This window comes from Corythoichthys intestinalis, chromosome 2, assembly GCF_030265065.1.
Source record: "Corythoichthys intestinalis isolate RoL2023-P3 chromosome 2, ASM3026506v1, whole genome shotgun sequence".
NCBI lineage: Eukaryota > Metazoa > Chordata > Actinopteri > Syngnathiformes > Syngnathidae > Corythoichthys > Corythoichthys intestinalis.
In genome coordinates, this window is record NC_080396.1 from 60,409,322 (window position 1) to 60,437,169 (window position 27,848).

At 39.5% G+C, this 27,848-nt stretch overlaps 1 protein-coding gene across 1 annotated transcript in view; it reads left to right on the plus strand.

Moving 5' to 3' along the window:
- itga5 (integrin, alpha 5 (fibronectin receptor, alpha polypeptide)) overlaps nt 1–27,848 on the plus strand; it is an 82,041-nt gene that overhangs the window by 48,949 nt on the left and 5,244 nt on the right. Inside the window, exons 19-28 of the mRNA XM_057830379.1 lie at nt 4,078–4,145; nt 10,413–10,563; nt 10,654–10,746; nt 15,039–15,118; nt 15,205–15,285; nt 15,378–15,483; nt 17,130–17,288; nt 17,699–17,806; nt 26,259–26,372; nt 26,486–26,587. Coding sequence (XP_057686362.1) covers nt 4,078–4,145; nt 10,413–10,563; nt 10,654–10,746; nt 15,039–15,118; nt 15,205–15,285; nt 15,378–15,483; nt 17,130–17,288; nt 17,699–17,806; nt 26,259–26,372; nt 26,486–26,587 — 1,062 coding nt within the window. The remainder of the gene's footprint in view (nt 1–4,077; nt 4,146–10,412; nt 10,564–10,653; nt 10,747–15,038; nt 15,119–15,204; nt 15,286–15,377; nt 15,484–17,129; nt 17,289–17,698; nt 17,807–26,258; nt 26,373–26,485; nt 26,588–27,848) is intronic.

Sequence of the window (27,848 nt, forward strand, 5' to 3'; positions counted from 1 at the left end):
AATGCACCGTACTCATGTGTCAATCAGGAATGTTAGTGGAGTTCAAGATATTTCATTTCATTCACACAGCCAGAGCTTATTGTGATAATGCAGCCCCGACTGACTTCCATCAGTCTGTGAGATTGTGTGGCAGCAACTTTTCATCAGGCCTAGATGTGTCTCAAAAAACCACCCTCGCTCTTTTTCTTAACATATTCCGAATGTTCCTGGCAGGATTTATGGCCTCATGCTGAATCTATTAATGGGCGTCATTTTGGCATCATTTGCATGAAGCTCAGCTGTTGTTCTTCTTTGGAGCTTGAAAGTATGCAACAAGGACCTCATTGTCTTTCATGACTTTGATTAATGGAGCACTCTCATTTGATTGCACCTTTCAGATGACACATTATTTTATTTGCACTGAAGCAGAATCCGTTACACGACACTGGAGGAGCTTTCATTCGTTCAGATTTAGTTAAATTTGCCTCTAAAATGTTCAATGATCTATTACACTAGACGTTTGGTCGAATTCCATATTGTTAGAGCTGACGACTACACTGTAAATCCAACATGTATCCGCTCCGGATCATTGTTAGTCCACAGCTCGTCATCGTTTTATTTGGAACTTGTTTTCATTTTTTGGTTCCCAACATTATTTGATAGCTCAATACCTGCCAAAAATAGTGGAGTCTTCATCAATTCTGTTGACAGTTTTACTTTGTCTGAATACGTTCGCAATCACTTTAAGTGTTTGTCAGTTGTTGTGAAGCTCCTAGCATTTCATGTGTGACCCACACAGGTCCAAAAAAATATGTGCGTAGTTAACATGGCGGATTCCCTGGTGTCCATAATTAGAGCCTGGTGTTGGTGTAATAACAGAGGGGGGTGGAGGCAGGCACATTGCTCTCTCTAATCTCCTCCTTCTATTTATTATCCTCGTCATCACCAGCATCATGACACTGACAGTCGCAGCCTGATGCAATTAAGGTCGCCGCATGTACAACGTTGATAGAGCAGCAGCACTTTCCGTTCCTTTCTTGTTTTAGAAGCGCCAATCTCCTTAGACTAGGGCTTTCCAATCCATATGCTGTATTCCAAAATATAGAAAAGCTGAAATGATAGGGCAATATCGCATAATACGTTAGCAACGGTAACTTAGAGAGAACAGTGCCTGGCAAACTTGTCTTGCAAGTCTTAATAAAGATATCCAGTACATTTTGGTGATGTATATTTCGCCTTCCCCAAAACGCAATTTGAGACAAGTCAAATATGGATTAACTGTATGGGGAGGAAGACTTCACGCGCAGCTAAAATCATTAAAACTAAGAAAATCTGTGTGCGGTTTGCATATACTCTCTTTGCCTTTCTGACTTTTCTCTGGTTATTCCTGCTTCCCCCAACACCTTCAAACACATGCATGGTAGGTTAATTTTTTTGTGTGTGCTGGCAACCAGTTCAGGGTGTACCCTCATATACTCGTGCACCACCGCCACACTCACAAACATAAGCAGTAGGGAAATTGAATGAATAAATATTGCATAGTGCAGTCCTTTCTGTTTAGTTCTTGTTAATATTTCCGAACAGTTACTCCCAAAATTTGACATGACTTCTTTTGGAAAATCCTTTACTGAAATCGCTGAGAAATGCATGTTGATGGCGAAGAAAGTTAGCCAGGGCTAGTACATGGGTGTGAGGAGGAAGGACTTAGCGAAGGGTAACTTCTGGTTTGCTGGGTTTGTCAACTCTTCTCCTTGTCATTTCTATGAAGACTCACAGGACAATATTGCTTCCTGGTTGTTAATTGTGCGTTGGTGTCTTGGCTGTATTCTGTGTTGAGGTACTGTATGACATAACGCAGTGGTCCCCAACCTTTTTTGCACCACGGACCTGTGTGATTTGGGCCTTCTTTTCGCGGACCGGCAATGTGTGGCAGAAAATTACAATAAATATAAAAGAACATGACGGGGCTAAAAACGAACATTAAGTGCATGAAAAATGCAACTCCCCATATGCTGAATGAACCTACAGTGTATTTTAACAGTGGTCTCTCCTAAAACTTGACGGCAAATGTCCTTGGTCGCTGGCATAATGACTTCTTCTCCAATAGTGAAAGGTTTCTTGGCGTCAGCAATATGGTTTGCCATGAGGTATGATACTCTCAATGCATTCGCTTTTGTGGGCTAGCTTTTAGCCACTTATTATACAGAATGGACTTGGTTGTAGGCTCCTCTTCTGGCTCAGCAGGTGGCCTTTTCGCCGTAAAAAAAGCTGTCCGCAGCACACAGTCAACAGCAGCTAATGTTTGCATTGACTGACACTGGGTTGCTATTAGAGCTGGGAATCTTTGGGCACCTAACGATTCGATTACGATTATGATTCAGAGGCTCCGATTCGATTATAAAACGATTATTGATGCACCCCCCTCCTTTTTTTTTTTTTTTTTTTTTAATGTTTTGTACATTAGTTCCAAAATTGTTAAAAAATCCTCTCAGGCTAAACCAAACTACTATTTCAGTATCAAGTTAACATATAACAGTAAACAAATATACATAAATAACAGTAAATAAAAAACTCTAGTCCCCATTCTGTATCAGCAGCTTTAAACTACATTCAATTAATTTAATGTTGTGAATCAACTGTTACAGTTGTTAAAATTGTTCCCGTTATTCCATAATTTCCCTTCTGTCTACTTTTGTCAAAGTTTTAAAACTATTTCATCATTTAAAGATAGATTCAAGACAAGATTCTGCCGATTTAGGAGTATTTTAGATAAAAAGTTAATTAGGTTCGCTACAACAGAGCCTTCTAGAGAGGTCTACTGCTTTAAGATGGCGGCTGTTTACTTACGCCGGAAAGTCTGTCATTTCCATCTCTGTTCAATAATACATGTTCTAACACTGACGTCATCTGTAATTTTGCATCTAGTTCTACATATATATGATATCTGCTGTAGCCGTATGTTTGCAGCAGCTAGCAAATGGGCGTTGTTTTTAGCGGCTGTCAGCCGCAGTCAGGTATGATTGTTTTTTTATCTAGCGGCATGAGTTGAACATGATATTTACTCTCGGTCCGTTCCTCATTGCGTCCCAAAGACCGCGCTGACTGTGTTTTACTTCCGCTTTACCTGGTATAATTCAATAATCGGAGTTTGGATATTTGTGAATCGTTCTCGAATCTTCCACGGCCGAATCGCGAATAATCTAAGAATTGGAAATTTCGCACGCCTCTAGTTGCTATAGGTGTGCAAACACCCCAGTAATGGCACCCAACCACTAGAAAGCCACGTACCCAAATCTCTACTCAAATTACTCAAGAGGCAAAAGGCCAGACTGCAGTCGATAACAAATTATTTATTATTTCTCTACGGCCCTGTAGCAAATGCGCCACTGCCAGTACTGGTCCCCAGCCCGGTGGTTGGGATCCCTGAAAGTTTTTTCTTTTAAAATTTTGTACCTTCGCAACAGTTCTAAACATTTTCTCCTGCCACCTACAGGAGTTGGGTTCAACAGTACAATTTCATCCAGGCGATACACATGCGCAGTGGAAGTCGGCAATGTAATGCCATTGCTAGAATAATACTGTGTTTGCCTGTCTTAAATTCTACAGCTTAACAACCCTGCCACTGTGGTTTTAAGGGGGTGGTGTCGCGTGTGGGGAAAGTTTGGCCGGCCACAGAGCACTGTGATGTGGGACAGTGGCAACATCGGTGAGCTCGCAGCCACATGTTTGGTGCCGCAAGAGTGTAACCTTCCCCGGGGACGGACTCATCGTTTCCTCCTGTTACGTCACAAACACAAAACATATGCGTGCCGGCACAGCCGGCTGTGGAGCGTGTGTGTGCGTCTGCTCCTATCATTAGCTCCCTAGGTCGTCCCATTGAGTCGCTGTAGTGTTTTGGATCATCCGTCTGTAATCCTATAAATAAAAGAGAGGAACTGTGATCCAGGTGTGTTTCAGAATGTCATCAGTCATCGCACATGTTGCATCATGCTACACACATCCTCATGTCTGCTTTCAACAAGGGATTTATTGTCCAAGTCCTTCAAAAAAGAAGTGTGGCTTCTTTATGTGAAATGTTTTTTTAAAAATGTTTTTCAGGCTCACATTTTGCTGGATTGTGGAGAAGACAACATCTGCGTCCCCGATTTGAAGCTAGCAGTCCATGGGTGAGTCTTTCATTTCCTCTCACATTTCGTGGAATCCCTCAATGATTGATGGGGAAACACAATATATTCCCCTTAAAAATTTTGGACGCTGTTTAGAAATCTCAATTAAGGAAAAGTGCACTGATACGCACACTGCATATTTGAAGGTCACTATTCAAAATTTCACCTCTTCGCTTTTATACTGTGGAATTTACCCCCAGCTCTAATCTCCTGGAAAACTCCCTTTTTGCTCAATTTTTGTGCTCTTTTTGAAACACCCTAACATACCCTAAGATGCTGACATTGAAACATTTAAATATGAAAATAGTGCAGTAATTGGTTTGAAGGAAGTAAGTTGACGTGATGCAGCTCACCTGAAAGATTACCCTTGTATGTCAGGGAAGAGCAAATTAACGTAGCATATATGCTAATTGTTTTTTCTAAAGGCGCACTTACAGAGCTTTTTTTTCCAAATCAAATTATCTGCAAGCCTTTTATCTATTAAGAGCAATGCTTTGAGATGAGTTTCAAATGGAGTTTAATTGTTTAATGGTATATTTCGAATATTAAGTAGTAGTAGTATTTATACTGTATGTATGTATATGTGTGTGTGTGTGTGTATATATATATATATATATAATATACAGTGGGGAGAACAAGTATTTGATACACTCACAATGGGAAAACCCACTGGCAGTGTATCAAATACTTGTTCTCCTCACTGTATATATATATATGTATATATTTTTTTAATTATTAAATTTATTAGGATCATGGAAGCTTCCACTTGGGGAAATATATATACATACAGTATATCCTGTATATACATAATATAATAAAAATATACAGTACTGTGCCAAAGTTTTAGGCAGGTGTCCTGCCTAAAACTTTTGCACAGTACTGTATATATATATATACACACACTGTATATATGTATATATTATTATACTGTAGGGAATTTTCGGGGATTACCCTGCAGTGCTAAAACAAAGACCAACAAAAGAGTAAATGAAGGATTCAAAAAAAAAAATTGATATACAGTGCCAGTGGTACCTCTACATACGAATTTAATTCGTTCCAGGAGCTGGTATGTAAGTCGAAATGGTTGTTTTTGATGAATTCAGCAGGATTTTCCCATAAGAATACATTATAATTGAATTAATTCATTCCACAGCCCTAAAACCTATGCTAAGTCGTTCATAGCAACACAAATAAATTAAAAATACAAATCGAAATAATAATGATATACTACAGGTAATAATAATAATAAATTAATGTAATGAATCGGGTTATAATGTGGCTGTTATGTTTTGCATGCTGTTCCTGAACGCACCGTGTGACTGACAAGAATGGGAGGTTTTTCCTTTCTTTTTTCATGTTCTGTTGGTGTTGGTGTCGCCTTTGGCGCAGGGTAGGCGTGTTGTGTTGCTCAAGTTCTGATATAAACGATTAAAAACCTGACGAATCTGGCAACTTCCTTTTCGATGTTACAATAATAATTGTCACCTTAAAGTGCGTACGACAGGATTAAAAAAGTCTTAAATAGCATTATTACGTGAATTAGAATCATATTTTGAGACGATTCGACTATATACTGTACAACAATTTGGCAACGCGCAGATGACGAGAAATTAGTGTCGTAATCCGCCGTTTAGCCACGCCTACCATTATAGGACTCTAGCCTCCCCAACAGGTGGATGACGTCAGCGGGAGAATGGGCTCATCAGTTTTACTATTCAGCCCATTGAGGGGGAATTATTCATAATGAGGAAAATACAATGAAGAGAGCCGCAAAATGTCATTGTTTCAGTCTCTCTACTCCAATATTTTTAAAGGATATTCTTTTTATCGAAGTATTTTTCCCAATTATTAAATAAGGGTATGGTCACGACAAATAACAATCTTGTGCTAAATGGAATATGAAGTCATAAAAATGCATTTATTCAGTACGACATGGCAAAATTACTCCATAATGGTCAAAACGGTCAACTTCACCTTTACTGTCGCACCTCCCGAACGCTATATTATGCCGCCGTAGTTAGTCAGGCTTTTGTCATTTTCCTGCCCCCCGGCTTCGGAGAATGTTAACAAACTAAGAAGCGTGACAGCTAGCCGACGTGCTAACCCGAACTAAGTGACATCTCAAAGTCTTATTTTTGCTTTTCGAAGCGAAAAATTACTAGCCCGGATCATATCACACTGCCGCAGGGTTGTCGATCGGCGAAGACAATCCGGCGGAGAGCAAGTTACAGCTTGTTCCGCTGCTACTACAGACAGGAGAGCTCGCCGGGGAAGCAGCTGGAGAATACCGAAGGACAAACCGGCCGACGTCGGAGGAACGCGTAGCTGCCACATGGTCAACACGAATATAATGAAAAATAATGCTTTACCACACTGCGACGACGTAAACAAAGAGCGGCATGCAGTTGTTGTGCAGCTAACATGACAGACAGAATGTGTCTTAGGAGATCTTTTCTACATGCCCATCCATGATGAAACGTAAGTAAATAGTCCTTTATTTAAAGAAAGTTTGTAGTGTTTACTTTGTAATCGCTGTATTCGCGGCCATTTTTAACACAAAGTTGCAATTTCTGATGGGGTTGAAAATTTGACAGAACACTGTGTACATGAAGAGGGCAATAAACCAAGTAAAGTGCTCTCCCGGCGGGGGGATATGCGACAAGCCGCCGGTCGTCGGCCGAGTCGACAAGGCATGTGTGGCATGTCAGCCACAAAATGCAAGCCACCTACGTATTAAAACGATCCCAGTATCTGACATAATACAAAACACGATGTTTACTCACTTCCTCATAAGTCCAATGGTCTCATAGTAGTAGGGCTTGTTTTGGTCAATATCCACCGGTGAATTGGAACCTTTTGAAACCCCAAAAAGGCTCACACGCCTCTCCCTGGTGCAGCAATTTTTTTCTGCAGCCGTTTGCCTGGCATGATGCGAAAAATAAACGAATTGAACCGCATAATCAGCTTAATCCTTAGTCATTCTCATACAACAGTACCGCTGGATAGTGAAGAGGACTCCTTCTACTGTACACGTCACAGCGCCCGCTTTCTCAATTCGAGACTGGAGCCGAGTGTCACTCATTTTCATGACGCGGGATTCAAAAATTGAATATATAAAACGATTGCTTCCACACACATCCAAGCGGTCCATTTCATTCAGGAGCATAAAACACCGCATGAAATATGAAACAAACATGCTTTTTGGTGTCATACGCACTTTAACTTACAAAGACTTGCGAATGAAGGTCGGAGGAGGACCGCTGGGATTGGAGACATATTCCAGCCGTATTCTCAAGTAGGTTTTGGCATTGTTTGAATTTGAACGATTCCGATTCCACATTTCGATTCCGGTTCTAAACTATTCTTGATCCCAATTCTTTTAATAGACAGGGTCAGGGCACTTGTTTTCCACGAAGCTGGAGGTGTTTAATCATATTGGTCGTGCAGCCATCTTTGCATGATATATCTTTGTTGCAAATATTGCACTGAGTTGATTGGTCATTTTTCTTTGTGAAGTTGAGCCAAACTTTTGAGCGCCGCCGCACAATGTCTACGATTGAAATCAAGTTGCAATGCACAAACATTTATGTGCCTTCTTCTTCCTGGTGTTCGGCAGCTATTTTTTCCGGTCGGCGGCCAGGGCATCAAAACTTGGAATCGAAATAAAAAAATTCGAACGGTTCCAGGAAAATCAAGAGTGTTAGTCCCGGATCCCATCAATGCTCGATGCCCAACGCTATTGTCGAGCCAGTTCACTGACACATACTCCATGGTTATATTTTTCTATCGTTTCCTTCTTAATTTCAATGGTAAGAGTCACCTTTTTCATTTTTGACCACCTGTAATAACCTGGTTGGGACCCATGTTTATTTCTCTCACAAGAAAATCTGCCATCCGTCCGTCTTGTGGGAAATCAATGAAATTGCAACGCTGTCATAAATTGATTTCGAGCAATATGTCGAGACAAATGACGGGTCAAATTTTACGTCGGATGTTGAAAGGATTTTATTTTGAGGTACCACTGTATGTTAATGCTCCCTATGAAACCAACAGACTCATTGTCTTCTCCTAACTTATAGTACTTGTAAATAAGAGCATGGATGTTGCTTCCCTAAAGTTCCGAAATGGACATTTTCATTGCTTATTCGAGTGTTGAGATGGGAGCATCCATTTTAGTAGTAGTGTGCATGTGTTGATGAAAATAATTATATAAAAAAATGATGTTATAGATTGAATTGGCTCCATATTTAGATGTTTTGGCATGTAAAATGAGCATTTTATTTGAAAAACAGTCTGAAAGTGAACCTTTCTTAACATAAATATTGAAAACGGTTCGTGAAAACAGCACATGCATTTCAAGTGCTTGGTGAACACATGATGGACCACACTGCTTTTGTTGTATTTGCACGCTTCTTCATCAAAGTGTAATAAAGTATCTCAATTACTTCAAAGTGCGCATGACTATACCAATACTGAGTTGCAGTGCTTTCAAGAATCAGATGATTCTAAACCAATATAAATATGTGGAAAATGGATAAGCCACACTTTTCTAGGTCGTTATGCAAACTTACTCTGTTGATATTGCTTGGCCCCTGATGGATATAACACGCACAATCTCGCGCCATTCCTCCACCAAGTGTTTATTTGGAAGTGCATGCCCTATTCCAAGCACGCTCTCATTCCCCATATTTTATTTAAAAAAAAAACAATCTTACAAGATAAACAGATTTTCTCCACATTCTGAGAATTGAACAAAGATAATAGTTTTAACATCATGTATGTACACGTTTGTGTTTTTGTATTAACATAAATTATCCAATAGAAGGTGGGCTGAAAGGAGACGGTGAAAAAGATCCCTCTGCACTAAAACCTAAATCTGTTTCAGTTGCATTGTTTCTGACTTTACCACACCAAAGAAAGTTTAAGCGTCAGCGTTTTAGCATGAAGGGTGAGTGTGTGATGTCCTTTTAAAAACAGGAAGCGTGTGCGCTCTAAAGGTGCTACAACAAACAGAGGCCAAAATGGCAGGAACTGTTGGAACCACGTGCCAAAAGTCCAAAGTCCAAGCCGAGGTTGCCGCACACTGCCTTGAGAAATCTGTTAGCATTTTTCTCCTCCCTGATACTCCCATCTCCGCTCTGTCATTTTGATTTCACATTCCTATATTTATCTGCCATCTGCATGTATGGGTGACCCCCCACATATGTAGCAACCTGCTGTGGGTGCATTGAAAGTACAAATCCAAAAAAGTGCCATTAGCGCAATTAGGACCACGTCTGAATATTTGAGCCTGCTGTGTTTGAGCCCAAGCCAATAAGATGGCCTTGATTTTGTTGGAATTTCTGCCAAATGTGTAAAAAGAGGCCATAATTCCTGCAGTGTTTTTCTTGCATTGGGCTGCCAAAGCACACAACCTGTTGGAGGAAAGAGTCCCTCAGGGAGGCTTCACAATGTTGTGGCCTTTTACTAATTTGCTGAAGTTTTTTTTTTTTTTTTTTTCTTCCTTTCTATGTCTTTCTTTCTTGCTTTTTATTTAAGTGCAAAGCCATTGAAAAGCAGAATACAGCTGACTTACTGGAGGACTGCTCGCCAACTCTTACTTGCTAATTAGAAGCATGTGCGTGACCCTCAGTGTGGAATTCCTCATTGTTCCTGGGAATAGGAGGAAGCAAAGTTGTAGCGGTGTTGTTCTAGGGCCCCAACATTGTCTGGTGCGTGCGACAACGTAGAAAGAGAGCTTCCCTTTTGTTCTTTAACCCTCATTGAACCCATTTACTGCCATGACGGCAGTCTAAATGGATAGGACATCTAGCTCCATTAATGGCACTGAAGCTAAAGTGCCCCTTCGGATGGTAAAGCCCAGTTTACTAGTCCAAACTTACTATTTGTAATCACCTGAAGCATACTAGCCCTTGCATTTAGTCACTTCGCTGTTAAGTTGGAGAAGAGCTTGATAAGTTTAATGAGCATTTACCCATTCTAGTATTCTTTTGGTGAATAAAATTATTCTACAGGTCATCCCTGAAGAGACACTCTCACCAATTTTTGAGCAATGTACACAGCCTTTTAGTACCATTGATTGTGGTGGCTTTTCACATAATCTTTACTTTTTAATGGTTTACTTTTTATTTTTCTGATCTCTAAAAACGTACCCATTTTTAAAATTTATGACAGGCTGCTAGCTCCCCCACACATACTGTATTTATTGGCTGGGTGACACCATTTGACTCCAATTAGTAATAATTATTCCCTTTACTGCCTCCTCAGGGACAGGAAGGAAGTGTACCTGGGTGACGACAACGCGCTGACCCTGACTTTCAACGCCAGGAACGAGGGGGAGGGGGGCGCGTACGAGGCAGAACTCTATGTGGTGCTGCCCCCCGAGGCCGACTACAGCGGCATCGCCCGCAATAATGAGGTGAGCGCAGCTGCGAATGCCAATAAAAAGGATAACCACTACTTGGAATTTGAACACACTCACACTTTTTCCGCCATGTTTGGCTTGTAGACCTTGGCCCAGCTGACTTGCAGCTACGACACCGAGAACCAGACCCGATACCTCAGCTGTGATCTGGGAAACCCCATGAAGTCTGGCACCAGTGTAAGGACGCAATTGCTTGACACTTCTTTTACTCTAACGAGCTCGTTTTATATAAAGAAAAAGTTGACGTAACAGTTTGGCTTTTTTTTAAGCACATTATTTTTAGAGCTTTTGTTTGGTGAGTTAGCAAGAGATTCGGCTACACTCTGGAAAGATTACCAACCAATCACAGTGCACATATAACATACATTTACATTTAAATTCAAACTTGTGGACAAATTAAGAGCAGTGGTGTCCAAACTACACCCCGTGGGCCAACTGCGGACCACTGCCCAGTTTTTATTGGCCAGCAGCAAATTATGAAAGTATCATTAAACGTGGCCTGCACAACCTTAAATTCAAGGTTAATTCTGTTGCTATTCTCAAGATTAACACTCAGGGCCGGCCCAGGCCATTTGGGGGCCCTAAGCAAAATAATGCAAAGGGGCCCATATTTTTGGCCCACCATTTCGTCACAGTGTACTGTGAAACCCATACATGCAATCCAACCCATACGTCCATATTTTGTATATTAATCAGATTTTGATTGTCAGTACTTACAGCAGATAGCGCCAAACCTTTTTCTAAAAGAGGAAAGAAAGAAGTTAAGAACTTATTTTTTTAAGCTTGTAATCAAGCATCAAAACTCACAAAAGTCAAATAAAGCAAACTGTAGTAAACAAAATAGTATATAAATTAAGCAGTTGCCAGACTGGGGCCCCCCTAGTAGTCAGGGGCCCCAAGCAGCTGCATAGTCTGCGTATAGGCTGGGCTGGCCCTGTTAACACTATATGAAGGTAGACAATTAAACAGTGCCTCTCCATTAGTTCAGGGGTCAAAACCTGTCAACATGTTGAAATCAATGTAGGAGACTGTGTAGAATTTCAGTGTTTTGTTTTACCTGAATATACTTGTAATAAAAAAAAAAAGCGATAAATTTAGCTATCTTGGTTGTGATTTCCGTGCCTTTTTTGCCGTCGCTGGAATTTTCTCTTTGTTCCGCAACGTTTGTTCAAGTAGTGTAAATATTAATACAGTGGTACCTCGACATACGATCGCTTCGACACACGATCTTTTCGACATCTGACGTAAAATTTGACTTGCCATTTGTTTCTACATCCGACGAAATGCTCGAAATACGACTATGACAGTGTCGCAATTTAATTGTTTTCTGCAAGACTCACACACGGCGGATTTTCTTGTGAGAGAAATCTACATGGGTTCCAAGATTGTTAAAGCAGGTGGTGAAAAAAGAAAAAAGGTGAGGCTTACCAATGGAAAAATATGAGCGTGGGGTGCGCGTCCATGAACTGCTTGACAATACTCCTCCGTTCACCAGTGTTTATAAGTAAAGGTGACAACCATCGCCAAAGATTGCAAACTTCATCAGATTTTTAATCATTTATTTCAGAACTTGTGCAAAAAAAAAAAAAAACACGCCAACAACCTGCAACAATATGACGTTAAAAGTAGAAGGAATATCTCAGCTGCACTCCCTCACTCTGCCGTCAGCCCCGTGGTGTGTTCAGGTTCACCACACAAAATACGACTGCCCCATTAGAACCCAGTTTGTTACATTATTGCAGGTATTATTATTATTATTATATTATTATTCCGATTTTTATTCATAATGCATTTGTTTTGCTCTTTGTAATTGGTATTCGCAATAGTAACAACAGTATTTATTAAGGATTTGGTGTAGGTTTTCGGGCTGTGGAACGAATTAATGGAATTATAATCTCTTCTAATGGGAAAATCCTGCTCGACATACGACCATTTCGACTTACAAACAAGGTCCTGGAACGAATTAACTTCGTATGTAGAGGTACCACTGTATATATATTTTGCAATATCCGTATATCTCTGGATTATTTTTTTTCTTGTTTCTTCCCCTCCTCAACTCACTCTCTACCATTGACAGCAACATAAATAAAATCCAATTAAACTGGGGGATTAAATTGCTTGCATGCTTCCCAGTCAAAGTGGATTACTATTGACCTCATCAATGACAACCAATGAGTCAATACTTCAAAATAAATACATTAAAATTTTTTTTTAAATTATTATTTATTTTTTTATTTATTTTTTACCCGATTCCTTTGTTTATCAAATGAAAGTGGAACAATTTCATGTCTTGCGTCCTTCAATTTTTCTGAAAGTGGCCATCGGAGAAAAAAGTTTGGACACCCTTGATTTAGTCTTCAGTTAGCCTGAATGCATGTTTTTGCATGGAAGGAAGCCAGAGTAGCTGACAAAAACACACTTAAACATGGCGAGAAAATGTATTCTACACACAGACATGTGGTTCTTATCTCGGATCTCAGACCTCTCAAGAAGAAGTGCTAAGACAGGAGGTCAAAATATAGCCTTGGCCAAATTTTGAATTTGAATTTGCTGTTGATGTGGAAATATTTGTGGCATTATTATTATTATTTTCTTATTATTACATTTTTTTTCACAATACATTTGTATATAATTTTCTAGAAATATTGTCATTCTGTGGTCAACCGTATTATGCTACATGAGTAACCTCGGCTGCAGCTAGCGATTATTTAAGTAATTGATTAATCTATTGATTAGTTAGTTCCAATAATCGAGTAATCTGAATGTAAATATTTAATGCCTTGCATAATACATTTTTGGAGTTATAAAATGAAACACACAAGTCTTTGTGCTTGCGATAATACTATTTTGGCTTGCTAAGATTGCAATTTTAATAGAGCATTAAATGCGAACAAAAAATATAATTCCTGAGTGTTTCTTTAAACTATGCAGAATTGCACATTCATTAAAAATTTTAAAACACCTGAGCTTAGCTTCAAACAGTATTTATTAAAAGAACAACAAAAAAACAATTAACTAACTTGCATAGCAAAATTCCACTAGCTTAAATGCTATAATATGCTAAAGTATTTATTATTATTTTTTTTTACAAAGCTCTTGAATCGTTCAAACACATTCCCACAAAGAAATTCTAAATATACTTCTAAACTAAATTACGAATGCATAAACAAACATGTAAACAAAAACTTAACCGGGGAGAAGTTGGAGTTATGCCATGTTCACTCTTGCTGCTAGAGGGGAGTATATCCACTCAAATCAGTCAAATTAACTGGAAACCCTGCCAAAACAAACCATTACAACTAGAGGTGTGCGAAATTTCCTATTCTTAGATCATTCGCGATTCGGCCGTGGAAGATTCAAGAACGATCCACAAACATCCAAATTCCAATTATTGAAAAATGCCAAGTAAAGCGGAAGTAAAACACAGCGCAGTCTTTGGGACACAATGAGGAACAGATGGAGAGTAAACATCATGCTCAACTCATGCCTCTAGATAAAAAAAAAAAAAACAAAAACAAAAAAACAATAATACCTGACTGTGGCCGACAGCCGCTACAAAACACGCCCACATAATGCTACGGTATAGATATCACATGTATAAAGAACTAGATGCGAAATGACAGACTCGGTGGCGTTAGCACATGTATAGAAAGTTAGATGTGAAATGACAGACTCGCCGGCGTTAGTAAACAGCCGCGATCTTAAAGCAGTAGACGTCTCTGGAAGGCTGTTGTAGCGACCCTTCCGAGTGAACGTATTTAACTTTTTATCTAAAATACTGCTCAGTCGGAAAAATCTTGACTTGAATCTATCTTTAAATGATGAACCTCTCTGGAAGGCTGTTATAGCGACCCTTCAGAGTGGACCTAATTAACTTTTTATCTAAAATACTCCTAAATCGGCAAAATCTTGACTTGAATCTATCTTTAAATGATGAAACCGCTTTAAAACTTTCACATGCCTAAAGTAGACGGAAGGGAAATTATGGAATAACGGGAGCAATTTTAACAACTTTAACGGTTGATTCACAAAATTAAATTAATTGAATGTAGTTTAAAGCTGCTGATACACAATGGGGATTTGAGTATTATATTTAGTGTTTTGAACTGTTAACTTGATACTGACATAGTAGTTTATTTAAGCCTGAGAAGCTTTTTGTACAATTTTTGTAACTAAAGCAGAAAGAATTAAAAGCAGCGAATAGCTACATTTTTTTCTTCCAAAAATGTAACAAAAAATTACAATGTCTGTAATTTTTAATTAATCTCTGTAATTTCTCTTTCTTTTGTAATTTTATAGTTAACAATTCACACTAATTCAACTGACTCTTGTCGTCTCAGCCCAGCTGTTGGTTAATGAACAAGTGACCATTCTGTGTATCTGCAGTCTGATATTTCATTTTGCTGGCTTATTGAGATGTTTATTCGAAGCTGCGGTTTTGAGGTGCTGATGATGAATGTTCTCTGCAGCTTTGGGCAGGTCTTCGCTTCACGGTGCCTCGGCTGAAAGACACTCACAAAACCGTCCAGTTTGAGCTGCAGATTCGCAGGTATTTTGCCAATAGTTAGAAGGTCCAAATTCTGTTTTTCTTGTCTTGACGTCATCTTACCGCAATCACTCTCTTGGCCTCTGTAGTAAGAATGAGAACAACTCCCACAGCGAAGTGGTGCCTTACAAGCTTGAGGTTGTTGTCCAGGCTGAGGTCATCCTGCAAGGGTAAGGGACTGCCTGGGCCCCAAGCTAGTATTTTGGTCAATCGCCAACATGATCTCACTCCCACCGTCTCTCTCTCTCTTTCTTTTTTGCAGGGTGTCTCGCCCAGATAAGGTCTTCTTCCCACCGACCAACTGGAAGGTGACCAAGAACTATGAAGTGGAGCAGGAAGTGGGCCCGGCAGTGGAACACATCTATGAGGTGACCACTTCTTTTCCTCCTCCCACTTGCTTGCAACACATCTAGAGTCATTGCGTCATACTTTCCTTCTGCTTCAAAGCTTGCTTAGCTAAAAGACAAAACGCTGATTGTGTTTAATGTAAGTCAGCACTTTCAGGATTTTTCTTTCTCAAAGTTGCAGTTTTATCATCCCTATGTTCAAAACTGGCCCTATTGATGGCCTCCTTCAGCTTGGGAAAGAGGGAAACAGAAAAATGTGATCCAGCATGGCAGAGTTCTTCTCCTCAACCAACTAAGATGTTCAGGTTGTTGTAAAAAGCCACAAATTGTCCTGCCACAATAAGCGCTACTTTCCACGCACGGAATGTACAGTATGTCGTTCTTTTTGTGAAATGAACTCTTAAAAATTCACCCAAAATTTCAAAATGAAAGATGAGCCTTTTAGATATTTTTGGTCAGCAGTGGTTTTCACTTCGGAACTCTGCCGTGGATGCCACTTTTCACAGTCGTTTACTTTTTGTTGAGTCACAAACGGGGACCTTTTAAGAAGCAAGGGAGGATTTCAGTTCCTTAGAGGTTATTCCTGGGTTCCTTCGTGACCCTCTAAATTAGTCATTTCTGTGCTCTTGAAGTAATTTTTCTTTTCACCACTGTTCCATGTTTTCTCCATTTGTGGATAATGATGTGGTTCACTGGAGTCCTTAGAGATTTAGAAATGCCTTTGTAACCCTTTCCAGGTTACAGAAGTTATTTGCTTTATTTCTCGTCTGTTCTTGTATTTTTTTGGATGGTGGCATTTTGTTGATGCTTTTTAAAATCTTTTGGTCAAATTCATTCTTGTCAGACGGGTTCTATTTAAAGGATTTATTGATTAAACAATTCTGGAGGTAATCAGGCTTGGGTGCGAACAACTGAAGTTAGTTAACAAAGATATTATTAGACACAGTTAATTAATCATTTAAGGCCATTTCACACTAGCTCCAGCTTGGTGTGAAAGGGTACGTGGCAACCCATTCTTTGTGTATGTGGGAGGAGGCTTCTCGGTGAAAGTGTTGAGCAGCAAGTCTTGAGTAAATTTTCGCCGTGGGGCAAGGCCCAAAATAGAAACCTGTTGTATTTTCACACCATTGTCACGCTGACGTCAACAACACATCCAACAGCAGAGAAACAGACGTACTGATATCTCTCCTATCAGGCAGTTTCGGCAGACGGATAACTACAAATCACGGCCGAGGAAAACTTGATAAATGCGCTTTTTTAAAGTTTCGTGAACTCTGGGACATTCGAAATATGGCGCTCACACCTCTCCTTGCTAAGCTAGAATGATATCTCGATGTGTGTTTGTATAGAAAGGCAGTTCACAAATAACAAAAAAAAAAAAAAACCCGATTCAACTTCTCAGCAAAACTTTTAAAACTCCTTACACATTAAAAATACCTTACTCCTTGAAATAGCAAAATATGCTATTTGCTTGTGTAGCTTTGAATTTATTTATTTATTTTCAGCTTAATACTTGTAGCTACATTTAAAATTTAATAAGTAAATAGAAACATTTTGAGAAGGGACAAATGCTTTTTCACAGCACTGTACTGTTTATTCATATAAGACTATTGCATAAAATCAGGTTGATTTTGTTGTATAAAGTACATTTGCGCTTTGTTTTGCAGCTGGTAAACAATGGACCTAGTCGAATCAGCCACACCCTGTTGGAGCTTCGCTGCCCACTTGCCGCCCAGGGTCAGACTCTGCTTTACCCGTTGGAGTTCTCCACTGAGGGCCCAATCAACTGCACCTCCGACAGCAACATGAACCACCTCCAACTCAAAGTGAGTGCAAGCAAAGGAGATGCACATCTGCTCTCATACTGACTTCTCAGGGGCTCATACAGCTTTTGAAGACCTCCTGCTAATTGCAGATGAGATGTATGATTAATCGTTACCAGCTTCCCAGCCCCACCCGGGACGGTCACCCCTCCATTGCTTTGATAAACCACCTCAGTGGCAGTAAACTCACTCATCTCTGGCAGCTCGCGGCATGTCCCCTCCCTCCAAAAGCAAGCTTTGAGGGAGTTGTTTGTGTTTACAGATGTTGGGCAGAGCTTCTCTTTAAGGAATGGCTACGGTTCCGTGCATCTGATTAATGGCACGCCGAAATTGGGGCCTCGGAATGGGAGAATAGAGATTGCCTCAAGTCACTGTCACTGTGACGAATTGTAATGCTTGTCTCTCCCCTACAGCTCAAACGCACGTCAACGGAACCGCCACATCTGGCTCTGAAGGCCCACGAGCACCGCGTGGAAAGGCGGGATGCGCACAAGAACACGCTTGCACACTTGACAAACCTGGTGAGATTTCCTCGTTTTCTCTTAATTATACGCACGTGATGTGGCAATCAGAAGAATTTGGGGTTTAATCTACTCTTTCGCAAACAGTTCTAAGGGTAATGACATTGACTCCATTGTGGTTTAATAATAAATTAAACCTTTGTCTTGTGTTGCTAAACATTTGGGCATACTACACTATTGTATTGTACAGTTGGTCATGATGGTGGTACTCTCATCGTCAAATACTTCTTTAAGAGGTACTTGCTGTAAAATGTCAGAGAATTACTCATCTAGAAACATTCCTTTTTTTTTTATATTTGAAAGCTGTTCCTGTAGTGTCTTAATAACCCATCGGAGAGATGCTCTTATCACATTTCCGTAGAATCCTACACATCCTATTTCTCATCCACGTTACTAACTGTGCACCTCTCCTTATGTCCTGCTGGGCCACTTGAGTTGAAAGGGAAGTACTGTTGGATTTGTCCTGTTCTTGTAGCTAATAACCAACTGGAGATGGGGCACCCATCCCATATAGTTCTTGGTGCATACAGGCACCATTGATGGCCCCAGCTGCATGTCTCCATGTGGGGATACCTGCCTCAAGAAGAAGTAAAGACATCTTTGTGTGCACATAGCCTGACACCTAAAGTATTGTCCAGCATTTACGCACATACGCACCTTTCAATGTGCCTTTGTCTCTCTAAAGAAGAACGTTATTGTATAAAAAAGACTTGCTCTCTTTGAGAGGTTCACACCTGAATTTCAGAAATGCTGTCTTACAGACATTTTAAGTTGACTTCTTTCTACCAAATATATTGGCTGTCATAATAGAGAAGTCGGCAAAAATTCACAATCAATTAATTCTTGCGCATCAATCAATTTGACATTCAACTCCTGCAACCTCATCAGGTTATGGTCTATCATGCATTCCAATTCATACACCAAAATCTTAAAGGGACCTTTGAATGGGTTAAACTTTGGCATTTATGTTTTCCATCCATTTGCAAAAATGATGTCAGCACTAAAATTAACCCCCCCCCCCCCCCCCCAAAAAAAAAAAAAAAAAAAAAAATCAGTGGTGAGTTAAGTGCTTTTATCAGCAGCTTTCAGTACATTCTGGGATTTAGACCAGTGATCCCCAACCACCAGGCCGGGGACCGGTACCGGTCCTTCCTACTAGGCTGCAGCGAAATAGGAAATAAAGTTGTGAACAACCGCAATCTGGCCTGTGCCTCTTGACACATCAATATGCCTGTCTACTATGGCGTTATAGTCTACGCCAGGGGTCGGGAACCTATGGCTCGCAAGCCAGATATGGCTCTTTTGACGGCTGCATCTGGCTCGCAGACAAATCTTCAATTATTAAAAAAAAAAAAAAAAAAGTTTCTTCATTTGATGGGAAGGGCGCAAGGACCTCAGGGGAAACCTGGCGGCCGTAAGAGCCACAGGGGAACCGTTAAAAAGAGCAACCAGTAGGGGCGCTCACTTTTTTTTTTTTGGCAAGCCAGTGATCAGGCGACATTCGGGTCGGGACACTAGACACTCCAGGTGTGGCTGTGGAGGATGTTCGAAGTCTGATGATGCGTGTGGCAGTCAGTTGAAATAGTAGCAATGGATCTGTAGCGTGGTGCAGACAGGGATTAAATGCTTCAATCTGTTGTTACACATTTAATTTTGCTTTATTTTCATTTTTCTTATACAGCTGAAACAAGAAAAAAAACGTACGTCTCGCATTGCTGCACACAGACGGCTCATTTCTTATTCGCTCTAAAATGCGGATTCTTATATAATATGAATAAACAAATACAAGTTTTTGTGACAAAACTTTTAACTTCTGCATTTTAGACACTACTAGCATTCACTCGTCATCCGCTCGCCATTACGAACACATCTGCAGTCACACATAAACATACTGTAGAAATAGGAAGGAGAGGAGTCAGTGTTGACTTTCCCACTTTATTGTGGCAACCATAGAAATACTAAACAAAATAACAGTGGCATCCGCAACATGCTAACTCTGCTCTCACGCCGTACGCTCTCTCCTCCTTGCTTCCCGCTACGTCACTACTCTACCGTCTGATGGCCTCTTCAAGGGCCCACAAATAGTTACGGACATTACAATACTTAACGATTAACATATTTCTGAACTATATTAACACTCAGCACACATCACAATCATCCTAAAATAAAGCAATCCACTAATATACACAGTCAAATTATACTCTTTTTCTCACCTCAAAAAAGAAAAAAATACTAGTTTACAACGTCCGTCTCACATTACTGCCAAGACGGCTGATTTCTTATTTGCTCTAAAATGCGAACATTTATTGCCCATGCACGCCACTTAGCGAATGCCTCCCCCCTGCTGATTTAAAACCGTAAGTACAAGAGTATCTGTGAATTAAAATAACTATTTAAATATTATTTAATAATTATTATTTAATTTAATTATTATTATCTATATAAGTTATTAAAAAGAATTCAGAGACTTATTGTACTTTCAAAGTGTTGAAATTAGGAGTGGGAACCTCAGGGGACCTCACGATACGATACGATTCGCGATACAAGGCTCACGATAACGATTATATCACGATACAGCGATTATCGATATATTGGTCAGAAATTGGATACGACATTCTACAATACAACTGTTGAAACGATTAAAAAAAAAAAAAATTAGAAAAAATACTGTTTAAGTCATTTATTAAACAGTGACACCTTTTCTGTGCAACATTGCTGTAAAATATAAATCTACTGCAAATTGTGGCCCTGCTTATATAGAAGAAACAAACCACGACCACTGATATCACTTTGAGAGATCATGATGACGGGCACCCTTAATTTCTTTAAAGTTTTAAATCTTAAAAAAAAATAAAAATAAATAAAAAGTGCCGTAGGTGTCAGCAGTTGAGCTTGGAGTGTGGCAATGATAAAATTGGTGGGTCTTTTCTTTGTATATGACCTTTGTTGCTTGGTTTGAGCACTTCCGCCATCTGCTTCAGCATTTAAGATGTCAGACTTGCTCAGTCAGTCTTCCTCACCTTAAAAACGACAAAATAAAACAAAAAATATTAGCTACTTCATAGTGTTTGAGTTGAAATCCTGATTTTTTTTGTGTTGGAAGTATTGAATTAAAAAAATATATGAACTGAATGTATAGAAATTAAAAATTCAATAAATACCTATTTTTAATATGTAGGCTACATTAATTATCATGCACATCACTTTATATATCTTGGAACCTATTCAAACCATTTTTATAGCTTATTGTATCAAAATGACAGTAATAACAGTTTGTGTAGTAAACTAGATGGAAAGTGGTTCTGAAATAATATCAAATAAATCGGTAAATTCATGTGGGCTTGTTCGATATTCATTTTCATCCAGTTTAGGGTCCTGGTTTATTTTATATCATTCAACATCAAATGTCATCAAAATAATACATGTAAATTAAAAAGTCAATTACATTGCAAAACTTTCTTACCTCAAGTGATGAAAGCGAAGCTCACAAACTCCGGTGTCCACTACGTCACCAGCTCCCAGTGAAACTTATTTTTCTTAGACAATTCTTGCATACAGCAAAGTCCTTGTTCACCTTACTTCCTTTCTTGTTGGTGTAAAATCTAAAATGTGTCCCCATGTGTGATTTGTAGCAATATTTTTCTCATTTTTTCCTCCACCGTTCTCACGGAGCTTTTTTATTTTTTCAACCCACTTGGAGCTACCTCTCCTTCTCTAGACAACTTGTGCGCACTTTACCCTCACCGCCACTTCTGAGCGCCCCTAGTGGACCGCCAAGGAATTGCTCAACAAACATTAAGCAGTTTACAGCATCCATACTCCATTGTATGGCCAATATAAATAAAAGTATCGATACTTGGCGGGAGCATATCGATAACCCATCGGGTTGCAAAATATCGCGATATATCGCTGTATCGAGATATTGTCACACTCTTAGTTGAAATTACATAAAATGCTCATTTTACTTGTATTTTTAGTTTTAAACATATTGTAATGCTCTCACAGAATTACATTTAAAAATATGTAGTGTCCATGGCTCTCTCCACCAAAAAGGTTCCCGACCCCTGGTCTATGCTATTGACTAATCAGAATAGAGATTTGTGTAGGTTTCCCTCTAGTGGTTGGCCGCCATTACTGTGGTGTTTGCACACCTGTCCCAGTGGTTCCAGCATCAATCAATGTAAACAGTAACGTTAGCTGCTGTTGGCTGCGTGCTATGGGCGGTGACGTCTTTGGACAGCTTTTTTATGGGGAAAAGGCCACCTGCTGAGCCTAAAGTGGAGCCTACAACCAAGTCTATTCTGGATAATGTGTGGTTAAAAAGCTAGGAAACGAGGTAACAAAAGTGAATGCAAGGAGACTCATACTTTGTGTTTCTTGGCGAACTGTATTGCTAAAGCCAAGAAACCTTTCACGAGTGAAGAAGAACTCATTAGACCTGCGACCAAGGATATTTCCTGTCGAGTTTTAAGAGAGGCCGCTGTTAAAAAAGGTTGATTTGGCATATGCTTACATTGTCCCTGCACTTAATGTTGTTTTTTAGCTGCGTCGGGTTATTTTATATTTACTGTAATTTTCTACCTCACATTGCTGGTCTGTGGAAAAAAAAGGCCCATATCACACTGCTCTGTTGGGGACCACTGTTTTAGACTATGCAGCGGGAGGGCTCAAAACCTCATTCCCTTTGTTTTTCTTTTTTTTCTCCTTCTTCTTGGTAAGGACATTAACTAAAATGCCTACATCGACAGATCAAGAAGAAATTTTCTAGTTATATTCTAGGGATACTAGGGATTGGGGATGGCATGGCTCAGTGGTAGAGTAGTTGTCCCCCAACCCAGAAGTTGTGGGTTTGATTCTCTGCCCTAATGAACTCGCCTAAGTATCCTTGAGCAAGATACTGAACCCCACATTGCTCCTGGTGCTACGTCACCAGTAGGTGGATGGCGATGTTGTGTAAAGCGGCTTGAAAGGTGGAAAAGCGCTATACAAGTATAACACCATTTACCATTTAGGGATGTATACGTATCATTTCTTGGAGCCAAATTTTGTATTTTTCTTGTCTCAGCTGATTAACTAAAAATTTAATTGTGGACTTATTGTTGGCTGTATACTCCAAGTCAGACAGTAGACCCGTTCTTCAGGTGTTCTTCTCATGTCTCTGGGCTGATGAGATGTTTCGAGAGGGAGCCGGGTGGTCGCAGCTCATTTGAACTTTTTATGGGCCAGCTTTTTTCCCCCTCAATATTTCCTATTGATTTCTATTGAGTAAGATGCGTTTCTCCAGCGAACTGGGAACATTTAAGCAACTATGCCTCACAGTTGCATTGTGGATGGGTGTAACAACATGCCGAAACAATTGTTCAGGCTGCATACATTCCTGAAGGATAAGAAAATGAGGAAACTACTGTACAATTCTTGGGTGAAATTGACTCACTGACAGAGCGCGACTGACAGACTACATTGTAATGATCCTGTTAAAGGTCATCACAAAAATTCATGTATACATCGAAAGTTGGTATAAGTAGACGTAGTGACGGTCAATCATATTTTAACCAAGGGTGTAGGTTTGGTCTCAACATTGGTAGGGACGATATAACAGCATAATCTGCATGTACACTTTTTGCTGGAGACCGGACATTTATAAGACCAAACACACATGGGTGAACGGGGCTCAGGGCTACATTTCTCACCAATATGAGTCTAATGAATTGATAGGCTAAATGATCACTGCAAAATAAATTTGTACTGACTTATACTAACTTTCATGTGTATTAGTTCAGGTTATACACTGTTCGATTCAAACCTTTGTTTTCAAAAACTACATAAGAAACATTTTGAAAACTTCCAGAAAAGATGTCTGGATTTTATTAGCAAATTTAAACTGTAATATTTGAACACAAATTATATTAACATACGCAAGAAATACAAACTTGTTAATCATCAATTAACTATCTATAAAGGGGGTAATCCTTAGTTCACTACATTTCTTACAGTTTGATTAACGTTAACAGTAGAAAACATACAGGAGGATATTTCTCTCAAAGCAGCTTCCTCCTCGAGTTCGAGAGAATGCACACAGATTAATGTCATGCTAACTCTGATGCAGGTCGGACTTTCAGTAGCAAAATTAGTGGTGTGTTCCCCACTTCCACAACATTGACGTCTTTTTACATTACCTACAGTGGCTGCTGCTAGCGGAAAAAAATCTTCTGATATCCCTCGTCTTCAAAGGGGGCAGGGGAGGTGGCATGTTGTATTTCTGTCAGGCTGTGAATGCGTGTGTGTGTGTGTGTGGGGGGGGGGTCAAGTCATCAGCCAATAAAACGTGTGTTTGAGGGAAAAAAATGGACTGGCAGATTCAGCAAGTGAAATGGGGTCAATGTAAGTTTGAACATAATTAAAGTACTGTAATTCATTTAATAATGGTCGGGTCAATTCTATCCTTACAACATATGGGAAGACAGCTAAATGACCTATATAATTAAAGTCATTATATAATGCAATAAGCTTGCTTAAAAGTTGGTGGGGACAATTCCAGCATCCTGAAAAGGCGGTAGTGTTATGTCCCTACGCAAACCTACACCCTTGGTTATAATAGACGTAAGCCATGTCCGGCTGGCAATAGTGCGGACTCGACTACCTGTGCTCACTTACGCATATACTGTATTAAATTTCTTTGAGAATTAATGGAGAGGTTTGTTTGTTGCGATATTTTTGAGGTTGAATCGACTCCGGATAAGCGGTTGAAGATGGATGAATGGATTTTTCAATATTAAATTTGTTGACAATGACTGCTCTCGTCATACCGCTAGATTACAAAAGCAGTGGGGGCTTGTTGATTTTGCAACTGGAAAGTTGGCCTTTCGTAGATAAGCCATTATTTATAGACCTCTCCGAATTTGATTGTTGACAATGAAAATGAAGGCTAATTTCATTTTCCTGAGCATAAAATACATGCGGTGAGGTTGTTAGTGACCATGTTGGCTTAAGTTTCAGCCCCTCAGTTGTCTTCTTAGAAAATATATAAAATAAATGGAAATGGATTTATTTATTATAAAAGATTTTTCAAGAAATTTCTTTTACTTTTAGTCAAAGCAAAACCATGTTAAGGATCACGTACCAGCTTTTACATCAGCAATTGCACCATTTTCGGGTCAATCTTAGTAAAACAGGATTTTTGCTTTGACTTGGGAAATGACAGTGGTGGCAGCAAACGTTTGATACATGATATCAAATAATTGTATTAAGTATTATTAGAAAATCAGCAGTTTATACATCTAACATTCTAACTAGATATATACTGTATAGATGTGTTGGCATAGAAACGGTCAGTTTTTGGTTTGTTGCGTTCAAGAATCAATGATAGGCCAAAGGATGGCCCACATTCATTTACCAACAACCATTTCATGTCATGCTGAGCCTTTTAATGACGTTTTGTGAACAAGATTGACTTTTCCGACCTTCACATCCTGACCACAGAAGCCCGTGAAGGCCATGGCACCTGACAACTCTCATGCCCTTCTCATAAACCTTTTATTTAAGTGGGTTAGGGGGCGTTTTTGCCGTGGGCACTGAGGAAATTTTAGCAGGAGGAAGTGGCTTGATAGCCTGTCTGTCTGTTTGATTAGCCTTAATAAGTCTGTCTAACTTGAGTCTCCTCCTGCTGTGTTTACACTTGTCAGCTTCCTATGTGAGCAAGCGAGTTCCCGCAGGAAACCGGCTGAAACCTCTGCAATTGGGGTGGTCTGCCTCCATTGCATGGGGCCCATGTGTTAGGCACACTTTGCGGGAGCATCATTTGACTATCTTGAGGAAACATTGACTGCTTTAAGCACTTGGGCAGTAATGTCTTCTTTTTTTTTTAAAAAAAAATCTGTCTTATGACATTCCTCCCAATCTAATTTGAAGCAGGCGTGGAAAAGGGTTCTCAACATTGGACTCCTTTGTGTTTATTTGACCTGCAGCATTAATGTGGCTTCCATTTGTTTAACTTTCATGGGAGTTTTTCATGATATTTTCCTTTTTGTGTGTCCTTCACCTGTCAGTTACGACCGTCAGAGAGATGATTTTTAGGTGGCCTTGGATTTACAGTACTACTACATCTTTGCTTGAACAAAATCAGTCCCAGGATGCTTGTTGACAGCTGATTTGATGCGATTTTCCCTGCGTGACACATGAAACAGTTGCCATGATTATTTAATCTTTAACTCTGCATGCAATGTTTTTTTTAACCAATAAACATTTTGAGATGACAAGCAAAAGTAAAATGTAAAACCATCAAAACTTGGTTGTAACTACGATAACAAAAGTGGTGATTTAATTCGCAGAGGTGGCCCGGATCTCTATTATTTTAAAGCATTTTTAACAATTAAAATGGTGTAAGAAGAAGTTAACCATTTTAAAAGCCAGCAAAAAACATCAAATTGTCATGTGTTGCCTGTGTTTTACATAGTCCTGTTCCAACGTGGACTGCTGGGCTCTGCAGTGCCAAGTGGGTCTCCTGGAGAAGGGCACCACGGCCATTCTCAAAGTGCGTTCTCGCGTTTGGGCTGAGACCTTCATGGAGGTTTGTGGAGCTTTTTTTTTCTTTAAGGCAGATCAGAGGATTTTTGTCTTTCCTTGTCTGTGTTGCCATCTGGCGGCTAACAAGTATATGACATGCATGTGATTCTCTTGCAGAGAGCGTATAAGCAATATGTGCTGGAGTGCCTGGCCAGATACAGTGTGAAGACCATGCCATACGCCATTCTTCCCAAACATGTTCCCAGTGGACACAAAAAGGTATTCAGGATTAGGGCCGCAGCTATCGATTATTTGAGAAATCGTGTAACCGGATTACGAACATTTAATGCGTTGCAGAATAAATTATAGGAGATGTAAAACATAGAGGTGTTTATGCCTGCATTGCAATAATATTTATTTTGACTTGCCAAGATTGCACTTGCAAAAGAGCGTTAAACGCGAATACGAAAATAAAGTACCTGCGCGTTTGTTCAAACAATGTAGAATTGAATCTGTAGAATAGTAGAATTTTGATATTTTTAATAATTTTTTGGCGTGGCGTTTTGCCGTGCTGCTTCTGTCTGACAATGAATGACCTGGAAAAAAAAATATTTACATATCTCAACAGTCATGTAGACCTATCTTTCTAAAATATGGATATTTCAATAAATTAGCCATCTTTGGCCTTGGTCTTTTTGTAGTAAGCCTGTTCATGATGACAGGTAGTCTCTAGATTTAGCAGCTTTACCTTTTCTGTTGTAAAGAAACAACCTTGGTAATGGGGAAGTGTAAATTAATTAATGGAATTAAGATTTGATATTAATGAAAAGATTAAAAGTATTCGTTGGCTGTCACCGAGTAGCATTGGCGATCGCTACACAAAAATAGCAATATAAATTACCCCCAAGAAGGGTCAGAGACGTAAGACAACCAGAAGTTATAATATATAAGAAAGACGGGGCATGTGGTGGTAAAGGATAGCTTGTTGAAACATGAGAATGTCATTGTCAGTGGTGTGAGGCAATGCAGACAAGAAAAAGGTGTCGATAAAAAAGCTACATCTGGATCAGGTCTTTTTCAGCCCTTTGGCCCTCAAGCCATATCTTTAACTGAACATTTGTATGTCCTTCCACTTCTTCACCAGCGAATTTGCCACCACATAATTTTCAGACAGAATTGGTAGGTTTAGCTCAGTCAACATCTCGTTCATACACTCTTTACATGCATCTAGCATGAGGAACAAACGGGAGTTTGACCCCCCCTAACAACAGTTGCTGTTATGTCATGAATATTAATGAGCAAAGTGACGTGTTACATACGGTACGCTATTCACAAGAGCAATACAGTAAATGCATTTAAAATGAAATGACAAATACATGAGCTTAGTCTCAAACAATATAGATTTAAAAAATGCAGATGAAGTACAACAAAAGAAGAATTGGCTAACTTGCATAGCAATAGTCCACTAGCTTAAATGCTATAAAATGCTAAAGTTTTTCGTTTTTCATAAAGCTCTTAACAAACTGTTCAAACACATATT